Source organism: Sinocyclocheilus grahami, unplaced genomic scaffold (assembly GCF_001515645.1).
Source record: "Sinocyclocheilus grahami isolate Dianchi unplaced genomic scaffold, SAMN03320097.WGS_v1.1 scaffold67.1, whole genome shotgun sequence".
In the NCBI taxonomy this organism is placed as follows: Eukaryota; Metazoa; Chordata; class Actinopteri; order Cypriniformes; family Cyprinidae; genus Sinocyclocheilus; species Sinocyclocheilus grahami.
The window spans coordinates 440,856-452,406 of NW_015505246.1; the positions used below are offsets into that span (position 1 = coordinate 440,856).

General features: G+C 37.6%; 1 protein-coding gene across 1 annotated transcript in view; it reads right to left on the reverse strand.

The window, feature by feature from the left end:
• Window positions 1-2,354: 2,354 nt before the first annotated feature.
• Window positions 2,355-11,551, reverse strand: part of c1ql4b (complement component 1, q subcomponent-like 4b) — a 9,440-nt gene continuing 243 nt past the window's right edge. Inside the window, exons 2-4 of the mRNA XM_016272112.1 lie at window positions 10,978-11,082; window positions 9,538-10,184; window positions 2,355-2,939 (exon numbers count right to left, since the gene is read on the reverse strand). Of these exons, the coding sequence (XP_016127598.1) occupies window positions 2,760-2,939; window positions 9,538-10,071 (714 nt within the window). The 5' untranslated portion in view covers window positions 10,072-10,184; window positions 10,978-11,082 and the 3' untranslated portion in view covers window positions 2,355-2,759. The remainder of the gene's footprint in view (window positions 2,940-9,537; window positions 10,185-10,977; window positions 11,083-11,551) is intronic.

An 11,551-nucleotide genomic window follows, 5' to 3' on the forward strand; every position in this document is an offset into this window, starting at 1 on the left:
GCCCTCTAACAATTGCCCTCAGATTGTAAAACTGTAACGGCAGATCACCCAAACCACTTGATTTTTCAACGCTCAACAATATTTACTCCGCGTCAGCCAACGGTAAGTAATTTTGAACGGTTAGTGATAATTACAGGAACCAAATGTGCCATTCATCATGCCATTAATGTATAACTCACGGCGTTGGTAAACTGGATGCACTTGAGCATCCCGAACTCTTCAAGTTCAAGTCTAGTTTTTGCAGTAAATAGCGATACCTGAAGGTTGCCAATAGATGGGGCTGTTGTCTAAAGTAAAGTTTTGTCAAAGCTGTGTCTGCTTAGGGCTAGTAAGTTTTTAGGTTGAGTCACTGTTATAAACATGTGGCCTTAAACGGTTATCTCATGTTCTGCCCGTTCAATGGGCAGTAAACATGCTCAACAAAGTATCAATATGATATCTCCTAACTTTTCTTAAACTTGTGTGCACTTTATTTACAATTGTTTATTAACAATTGCTGCATTGTCATGCTTACTGTATGATAGCATACATCTATCTGTCTATCTGTCTGTCTGTCTGTTGCACAAAGTTGCACATTCTAAAAAAGTATGGATAAGTTTTCATGTTCATGTCTATTTACAGGATGTGTTTGTGAGAATCTTTCACCCTTCAGTGTTTTCTCAAATGACATCTTAAAGTCTGAGACCTTGCGTACACAAGAAATTAGAGTTGTAAAGACCTGCAATGTCAGTGTAGATTGACAAACAGTGAAACCTTCTCCTTCCTAACCTTGTTTCTGTCAGAGTTATCATACTTTTAGAGAGTGTTGGTGTTGCTGTCTAGCCAATCTCTTTGACCTTTTTACTATTGTCCTTCAAATCTCCCCTCATTACCAAGGAAATGTGTCTGCGTCTGGTTGTGTGTGTGAGGCACAGTGAATAGTAATCAACACTGTCAATGGCTTCCTGACTAATTAGTGGTGTGTTTGAGAAAATCATAGAGAGTGTTTTTGTTTTTTTGTTAATAGCTAGTTTGGTTCTTGATCTCAATCTATTTTAACGGTTTTTCTTCCTTACATGTTCTTTTTATGGGAGTTCTGTAGCTCAGTTTCATATTGAGGGAGGCATGTATTGATTATATGTTGGTTAGTTAAGTAGGTTGCCTGGTCTTCATGCCTTCAGGCTGTTCAAATACACACACTTAACCGAAATAAACCACTCAGAATATTAAATGTCCAGCTTTAATTAAAAATGGAAGGCAAGTTGAAAGAAAGATGGACGCGAATGTGTTTATTTTTTTTTATTTACAGCATGTCTAGTCTTTAACATGCCAGAATAAAAGTCTATAATAATGATTAATTACACAACTGCAAGGCTTTACAACAGCAATCAATCTACAAGTCAAATATTTAGAAGCAAATTTTCTTACACTTTATATTGATATGGACACACATGTGAATCACATACATTGCTGATAAATGCACACACACACACACACACACACACACACACACACACACACACACACACACACACACACACACACACACAGAGAAACGGGATGTCTTCAGATTACAGATGGATCAGGTCACTTTAAATGTTTAGTCCACTAACTAAATTGATTTATAATTATCATTTATAATTTCACAATAATCTCAAAGTTCCTCCACTGTGTACACTTAGTAGACATAAAGGCTAAAACGTACAGTTTCCATGCCATGAAATGCATACAGCCTTTTCCAAGTGATGCACACACATACATATGGTGCAGAGGGAGAATGGTGATCCAGTAAAATGCAACAAGATAATTCTGGGTAATCCTTAAAGGTAGTTTTCTTTTTAACCTAATGGATGAACTTTGCACACAACATAATGTAATGGTGTTAATTGGAAAAAGCCTGACACTGTGATTCAGGGAATTTACATAAAAAATATCAATTAAATAATCATTCTGTTCACCATTGGTGGGCAAAAAAAAAAAAGACTCTCAAGGTAATTGCCTTAAAAGTAGCAAATACACCATGATCAGACCAAGATGACTGTTAGCAATACAAGTCAATACAAAGCATCTATAACTTGATTAAAGTAACATGAAATCAAATTTGAATAAATTATATTTATTCTTAATTCACATTCAGTGTTATTGTGATCAATTAATCTGTGTACATTATTCAAAAAAAAAGTTTTATTAAAAACGTAATAATTTGCTTCACCTCCAAAATAAGCTTAGTAGTCTGTTTTTTCTTATGAAGAACAATTTTTTTTGCGGTATGTAGTTCGAGTTAGTTACACTGATTTTTTTTTATTTGTATTTTTTTTCTTTTTCAAGCTGTTAAGAATTGTTTTCAGAGAATGTTTGTTGTCTTAATACTTTGGCAGTTTTTTTTGTATTTAAATTTATTGAGGCTTATGCTTAAAACAATTTTTTTATGGAAGTAGACAAAATTTAGATTGTGCACTAAGACAGACCACATTTTACAGTCCAGTCAATTGCCAGTGGATAAAATCAAGTCCCAGCATATGTTTTTTCTCTTTAAATATCCTGTTTCACTTTGAATTACATCATATATGAAAATAAAATGGGTTACTAATGCTGTTGACTTTGTCACTATAATCAGAAAGTATACTATCAGTTTTGAAGTTCATTTGACATTTTTTTCTCTCTTGGCATTATATCATGTTGTATCGCTTGTATCAGATGTTGTTGTCTATCAGTTGGCCTGATGTGATGGTGTTAAATATGTGATAATATATTTATATTTTTGAATGTTTGTGTATTTGTTAGTCGGGGTAGATGAGAAAGCCGCTGAATGTGCTGTATTTGTTGGTGTTTCCTCCATGCACTTTTCCGCCATCCAGCTGCACGCATACTTCATCTCCCACGTCTAAATGCAGGATCACACTGTTAGAGGCGTAGTCATAATTCTGATCGGCGTCCTGAGCAATCGCACTGGCCCTTACCTATGAGATGGAATGAGAGAGAAAAAATGGTTTGAATGTTTATTAAAAGGAAGAGTACATTATAATAATCAGGGGAGAAAGAGTAGATAAGTGTTCAGTGAATAACAGCTTGAATTCTTTTAAATATTATATCTGTCTGCTTCTACCCATTGTCAGTACGCAGATGCCTTTAAATCCTTTAACCTCACTAGAAACTGGCAATCTTTCTCTCTCTAACAGTCTTTCCCTCATGTCTTATGAGTTCTCATCTCCTCCCTAAGTAGGCTATGGGATACATAGAACAGAGAGAGAACAAAAGACCAAGACAGACCAAGGTCCGAGGGAATAAGGCTTATTGATCTGTGTGTTGCATGTGTGTGGTGTGTAATTCATTGGAAAGGCTGTTAAACACAACAATGTACCAATGTAACAACAATGTAACAATGTACAAATTTGTTCAATTGTTAAACTCATATAATACCATTTCTTCTGCATATATCAAGCTTTAGCAATATTAAATTACTTAGTCATGCCAACCAAGCTATTTGAAGAAAAAAAAACACATGTGGTACAAGATAAAGAACTAACATTTAATTATTTTTTGAACATCAGCATTAAAATAAACACATCTGTCTCAAACAATTCAGGTCACAACACTGATTTATGTCTATACAGCTTCAACCAAAGCCTAATTTTTGCACTGCTAATTAATGCATGATCTTAGTATATGTAAGAATCAAAGCATAATTAATGCTTCCAGTCCTGTGTATAATTAATGAGTATAACTCAAATGTATTTAATTATCACTGCTTACCATCCAAGGTCTGCTACCATCAAATAATCTATAAGATATTTATATATTTTTTAAATTCTACATTACCCATAATACACACTTTGTACTTTTGAAGCATGTTTTCCCAATATATTTCAGTCGCGTCTCCAAGTGATCGACATTTTCTTGAGTTGCGCTTAATTCTTCTCACATCTACTCATTAATTATCCCTGTCTTCCCCTCATCTTTCTATTCCCAGCACCTCTTCCCCCACATCTGTTCAGTCCTTGCACAATCTATCCATCTTTTTCTGCTGGAATCGTAATAAAATGCAGGTCACGCGCGTGTCTCCACAGCGCGTCTCGTGTTGGCGCTTGTCCCTGTCCAGTCTAAATCGGATTGATTAACGGTGCGAGGTGGCAGCTCCCGCGGGAGGCCTGGGGCTGCGTCGGGGCCTCGCTGGCTCGGTAATTGCCTGGCGCAGTGGCTCGGCTGTTGCTCCTAATGGGGCCCACTCCTCAATAACTCCACTGTATCACAATAAACGGAGCCTCGTACGACCACCGGTCAAATGGAGTCACCAAGTATTAACTGTGTGTGTGTGAAATAGAGAGACTTAGCTAGCTAGCATGTGCATTGTGTTGCTTCCCCCCCAGTGATTTCAACGACCCGTTATCAGATTAAATAGCAGGTCTTTGGTTTAAACTATACAGACAGTTTCTGACAGAAACAGCATGATGATAATGCAAACATATTCGTTAAATAAATTCAAGAACCAAATATGCTCAGAAAAACATCCAATTGTCAGAAGTGAAAATAATACACAGAAATACACACAAATTATTGGTGGTGAACCTAATTTATGTCATTTGGTTGTAGACGTAATTTATTTTAGTTGACTTTTATGAAAGCCGATAAAATAAACTACACATGGCACAGGGCTTTCTGCTGCTTTTAAATCCATTTTCATTTTTTTCAAGAGTGTATTTATTTTTAAAATTATGTTACTTTGGATTTTATTTGTTTGGCAATCCATAAAAGCACATAATTGTGTTTATTCCTGTGAAAAAGATCTGTGGACTTCAGCTGTGCCGTACATAATATTCCTAAAGTTTCATGACTAAGTAAATTTCTTATCATCAAATAAAAAAGAAAATACATTTTTTAGAATGTCAGTCCTCTTGCATACACAGAGGGCATAGCTTTACCACAATCTGTAACCTCAAAATATATCATGTTCTCCAATGCTAAAGGTTAACACTGTGATTTATGAATTCATGAATGAACCATTTATCTCCTGTAATTTTGTATTCATACAAATCCCCTGTTTCTGAGTAACATTTAAGAGGCTAATTGGTTATATGACTGCAGGGCTCCCTGTATGACTGATTTTACTTGAAATAGTAGCGCTTCCCTTATCTGATGCAAGTACTTTTAATTTCACTAATATGTATTGGTCAGAAACAAGCTTGGATGGAAAGAAAAAGGAACTGAGAAAGATCAGTTTTGTGACATAATCTAAGGTGGCCATGAAGAAGCCATGCAATTTTAACCTTCTTTCTTTTATGTCCTTTATAAATCTCCGTCTTTCATTTTCTCTTTTTTTAGTCTTTGTTGAATTGAGTGAGCAAAGGTGGACAGTGAGAGCATCAATGAGATGAAACAAGAATGAATGAAATTAATGTGCCGAATTGTTTGCCACAAACATTTCAAACAAATTTACCAGTATTTCCATAATGGCAGCTTTCCATAATTCTTCCTTGTTGTCAGTCTCTTTTCACAGTCCCTCCTCAAGATTAAAGGCTCCAGGTGTGTGTTTCTTAGTATGTCCTTTAACTAGTAAAAATGACGATACTTGAGAATCTAAGTGCCTTGCATGATGCAGGTTTCATGTATGTTTTGTACTGTATGTCTCTCCTGAATGGGCCTCCTCACAAACACTGACGTAGTCTCAGAGTTCGTATTAGATTGACCTTTTTTCCATGCAAAGGGCAGTGAAAGCACAGGAAATTAGAGCTACTGTAGAGATACAAAAGAAAAAAACAAGACGCAGAGAAAGTGCAGATGCATAGACAGGGAAAAGGGGTGTACAAGTATCTAATGCAACAGCTGCAAAACCTGTCAAGGTACTGTGGGATTACCTCATTAACTAAATTAATTAATTAATTGGAGGATGTAAACTCATTAGCTGCTGTGTAATTGACAGGATGTTCGAGGCTTTTCTAACAACTTCTCTGCATCACACCTTAATTAGTGCCGCATTACTCTGACGAGACCACGGAGAGGGAGAGATTTTCGAAAGAGATGGGGAGGTGAAGTGCTAAAGCTGAACCCAAAGTAAAAGCAAGTCATACAGTGGGATGAGAAGAGACATGTTTACATAGCCAAGAATCAATTACTGAATTAATTAATCAAATTTGTAATGAGAAACAAATTGGCTGGGTATTCTACTTGAGTGACATTAATTTGTGGACGTTGCACTCCCTGCTGCACCCCTCAAGATGCTGTTTTCGTTTCTTATTCAGCCCCATGCAATCTATCCCTGCCATGAGGAGCCAGACTTTAACTAATAAGTGGCATTTCACAAATACATTAATATTCAGAGTTCTCTAAAAATAAAACTGCCACAATCTCGCTGCAGTTACAGGCCGCAAATTTTGGCCTGTCTCAAAATGTGTTGGAATCTACCTGTATTGGATGGAAGATCATAGACTATGTTTATAGTATCAGCTTGTGCAAATCTATGACCTGCAATGAGGTCAGCAGTCCTTTCTCGTTCTGTCTCTCACTTACACATGCGCTCACACTTTCTGTCGTTTTGCTCATCTATCTTACTTACACTGATCTGATGCTGTCTGTGTCTCTGGCCTCGCAGTAACACTTTCTCCCGACCTCTCTGTCGGCTCTCCTCTGATTAGCCATCCATCTTCCTCTCCTCCGTTCATCTCTCTATCATCCCACACCATTTTGCCGCCTCCCATCGCACAGCCTGCTCATCTGGGTGGGCTCACACTTTCAGGTTTCGCCTTTGCCTTTTTCATTTTAAAAAGGCTATAATAAATATAGCGCAAATATTATTTTACAGTGTCATAGGCAGGTTTTCCAACAGCTTCTATTTGAAAATGAAAAGTCTTTCATTTATTTACTCACCCACCTCATGTTAAAATCCTGTATGGTTATTTTCTTGGAACAAAAAAGAAGACAGAACTCTTTGTGTCAATACATTAAAAGTCAATGGGGTCCAAAACAACATTGGACTCCATTGAGTGTCAATTTTGTGGACAAAAACACTTCAATTTTGTAAAAATTTTGTAATGACATAATGGTGAGTAAATGATGACAGAAATTTCATTTTTGGGTGAACTATCCCTTTAAGAGCGAATCCAAACTCATGTTGGTGTGGTATGTTTGTGAGAATGCTTTGAGAGGACCTTGAGATGGGTTAAATAATTTAGCTAAGGGGAGAGATAATTAATGAGGGCAGAGATAGACATTTGGCAGAGTGTGGCTCTGTGTGTGTGTTTGTGTGTGGCCCAGGTGGAAAAGAGGGAATCTCATCTTAAAGACATGAATGATTTAACACAAGAGGAGATCACTGGAATGACAATAAATACTTACTCTCCTCATATTCTCACTTTCCGCATCTCGTCCTCCAGTTAATGGAGGCTGTGTTGAATCCCGAGCAGTCTGGCCTGCAGCGCATGAGCTATTGTATATTCAGCAATAACATGTTTTTAGTATATGAGTAGCAGAGACATGCTGCTCCTCTAGGAGATAAACCGAGTAACAGCACTCAGTACAAAATTCAGTATTGTATTAATATTGCGATTACTCATAAAGTCAATTCAGGTAACTTTTGATCTGATATTACAGTCAAAAAGTGTCCCAATTTGCCCTTAAACTAAATTTAAAAAGTGACATTGTGTAGCAGTTTCTCAAATTAGATTTCAAAATGATTTTTCATTGTTTATTCATTGTATTTGGGTTCACTCTGTCATATCCTAATATTAATATAATATTTTTTGACATAAATATAACCAGTTACTTTAGATGTTACCACTTTGAACAAACACTGATGTGTGTTTTTTGGGGGGATATATTTTTTCCTCAATTTTTTTTAAGGATAAATCCACTGGTTTAAAATGCGAATCCACCGCATGAGTTTGGCTTCACATGCAGAGCTTGTGCATTTTAATCAATATTTTTTGCAGAGAAGGTTCATATAACTAGTTCCACCACTAGTATTTCACAGATACACTTTTTGGATCCCAAAGCTGTGGATTCACTACAATCGGTTTCTTTTGTGCTGGATCATGTATGATGAACAGACAAAGGGCATTAAAGGCAGGTGTTATGTCATGTTAATGGAAGTGTGATGAAGGGAAGCTGACAGGTTGCTACAGACTCATTAAAGGGTTTTCATCACTTCCTGTCAGATATATCTGTCACAAAGGGCCAAAAGCGCCAGGAATCTGTGTGTGTGTGAGAAAGACAGAGACACAGTGTGTATGTAAACAAATGTTGCCGAGGGAATTTTTATATCTCTTTGGATAATCCCTGCTTTCTGTTCCACTACTAAAAATCAAAACTGAGCGGTTGAGTTGAGAGCGCCTGAATCCCAGATCCGTGTCATGTTTCACCAGATGGAGAGGTTTTTTCTCTCCTTACTTTTTTCATTTATTCTAAATTCACGGGTCCTGTGAGGACTGTCTCCAGCTGTTGCATTTCGTTCCACTCCAGAGAGAGTCAAAGAGAGAGCTTTTGCTTGTTTGTGTGTTACAAATGTCCTCTTTTCATCAGAAACTAATTGCCTTTTGCTATTTCTGACTCTTAAAATAAAAAAATAGTTTATTCTGTTAAAAAATGGACTGTTCAAATCACATTTGAACCCATTTTGATATGCTATACTCTTCGTAAGTCGTCATTGTCTTCTCTCTCTCTCTATATATATGTTTCGCATTGCCTATTTTTCCCCACTGTAGGTATCTACAGGAAGGCTTCAAGTGATAGGCTGAGAAAATGACTGCTGAATAATTGAGAAGCTGCCTTACTGGATCCTATTTGAATGTTAAATGTATTCCTTAATCCAGCCGGTGAATCTAATATTTGTTTGATATTTCAGTCAAATCACACTCTTGTTTTTTACAATTTATTCACGTCTGACTTTGTCTAGTTAACATACCTCTTAAAACTTAGTTTGCAAACTCTTCCATTGCACAGAGTGAATCCAAAGTCTTCACCAGGGATGTGCAAAACAAAGAGTTGAATTGGCTGTCTTTCAATTTATGAGTTGGAATTTGAATTGAATTGGTCACGGCCCACAAGAACCCATATTGGAATGACAGGAAAAGGAATTTACTGGATTGTAATACAACACAGGGATTCTGGGAAATTAAGTCTTCCTTTACCATTGTCCACAAAAGTTAATATAATTTAAATATGGTTAATAAGCTGATATATTAAATATAAAAGATAAAATAGGTTTCATTTCAAACACATCTATCTATCTATCTATCTGTCTGTCTGTCATCTCTCTGTAAACTTCATCTTCAAATCAAAACGTCCAAACAAGGATTTGTCAAGGCAATGTACATACTTAGTTTTGACAAACTTTGCTTTTCCAGTTAAACTACATTTACAGTTTTTTTTATTAATTAATTAATTTAAATTCTGTTTTCCAGCATTCAAAATCAAATTCTGAATCTTGTTTGCTCCCTTAATATAAATTCAGGTGTTGAATTGGAATTTAAAAGGCATTCTCAATTCAGCTCTAAATGGCACACAGTCCTTGTGTACGCACACACACACACACACACACACACAGAGTCACATGTGCGCATCTCCTACCTGTCCATTCTTCTTGAGGTCGGCCCACATGCTAGTTCCATCTCCGCCCCTCATGAGCACGTGATACGTGAAGAAGTAGATTCCAGGAAGAGGGCAGGTGAACTTGCCTGTGGTAGGCTCATAGTAATTCCCTACATTTGTCACCACATCATCAAACTTGAGAATCTCACTCCCCTCATGTTGCTTGCGCAGACCAGCATAGAAGGCAATTTTGGGGCTATAGAACGATGGGATGTATCCCCCTGGGCCTGGACCTGGAGGTCCAGGCGGACCTGGCTTTCCTGGTTCTCCAGGTGGCCCACGTGGACCTTGTGGCCCTTGGTTTCCACGAAAACCTGACTTGCCTCCTCCTCTGCGTCCAGGGGTGTCGGGAGGAGGAGACGAAACAGGTGTTAGTTCATTGGTGGGTGTTAAAGAGTCACAGACCATCTTGCAGCTTCCAAGCATCTCATAATGCGTACCTCCGCCTCCAGACCCACCCAGTTTGGTGCTATGGACCAATAGCGGAATAGCGACCAGTAGCACCAGCACCATGGCCACGCCCACTGCCGCGCCAATAACGCGTTTCCTGCGGCTGAGGCGCGAGGCAGTGATAGAGAGGAAGTCCTCCTCCCCTTTAGAAGAACCAGGCCCGGCCAGAATGAACTCTGGGAAATAAAAAGCACTAAGGTGAGATAGAAAAGTTAACAAGGGACCTCGATACGATGAAACGTGGCTTGTGTCTGAGGAATGAACAAAAATAAATTGTTTTTCGATATATAAAAAAATCCACCGTCAGCAACAAACAAATCAAATATCCTATATGGAATAAGGTCTTAAAGGGTGTCTGTGTTCAATTCCTTTTAAATGTTTCAATTTCTGCTATTTTCCCCCTCTGCTTGCATTTACTATTTCAAAATCATAACCACCAGCCCACTAACCACTACCTCTTCTGAGTGACACACACTAGACCCAGTTATCGCTCCATATAAACAGCAATTCTGGATGATCCAGTGGGTTTATATTGTCATATAAATATATATCACTTGTCTGATATAAGTAACATGGGGGATTTGGTGTCTCCAAATGTTCGTCCGTGGATGGAGATTCTATCAGGAGATGTGGAGGTGTATTTCTCAGGGGTTGCTGTATAGCGGTGGCGTTTCCTTATAGATTGGTTGAGTGACAACCGTGTGGCTTATTTTTCCATGAGAAATTCAAGAAACATTCTGGAGAGTTCCCAGAAAAGTCCATGTCCACTGCAGCATTTAAACAAACTCTGCCCCTCCTCTCACAGAAGAAAGCTATGACTATGATTTAAATTTATCATCAACAATCCACGCTGTATATATACTTTTGACAGTCTTAAACCTTCAAATGCATATTAAGCGCTTTGCTGGTAAACGTCCTGTAGGCCCGATGGTAAATGGAAGGTAAGATATAATTTTAAATCAGGCTCACAGCACTCTGGGTGATTTTCAGTTCCCGCTGGTCTTCATCAAACTTCAGCAGAATAACATTCAGGTTCCAAGATCAACCTCCTCTAGCGTCTTGACATGTTTCTCACTGAGTTGAAACATAAAAAGAGCTAAATTAGAAGAACTGGAAAACTTATGACACATCATTTAAGAGAGCTGCCAACGGATTCACTGACGCTTATTGAGAATGTGTTGTGATCTTATTTATTTCTGTCCAATATTATGCATTTAACAGTAAAAATGAGCCTCCTGGTGACATGCATGTTTGCATATAGTATTATTTTAATAATCATTGTTATTTGACTGACTATAATCATGAGTTGGCAGATACTACATCACAGACACAATATGTTTCCAAAGAAACTACAAACAGTATCAGTCATCACAGATTTATTCATTTAAATAATCAGATAACAATCAATGTTGTGTCAGCTGCTTGCAGGTCTTGTCCATTTACATTCAAATGCCAATATATGCGCATATTAACTTTTGTATGGCATTACGTAGGCTGCTCATTAAACCATTATCAAATATGTTTCCTGACACCCCGCCCCCCC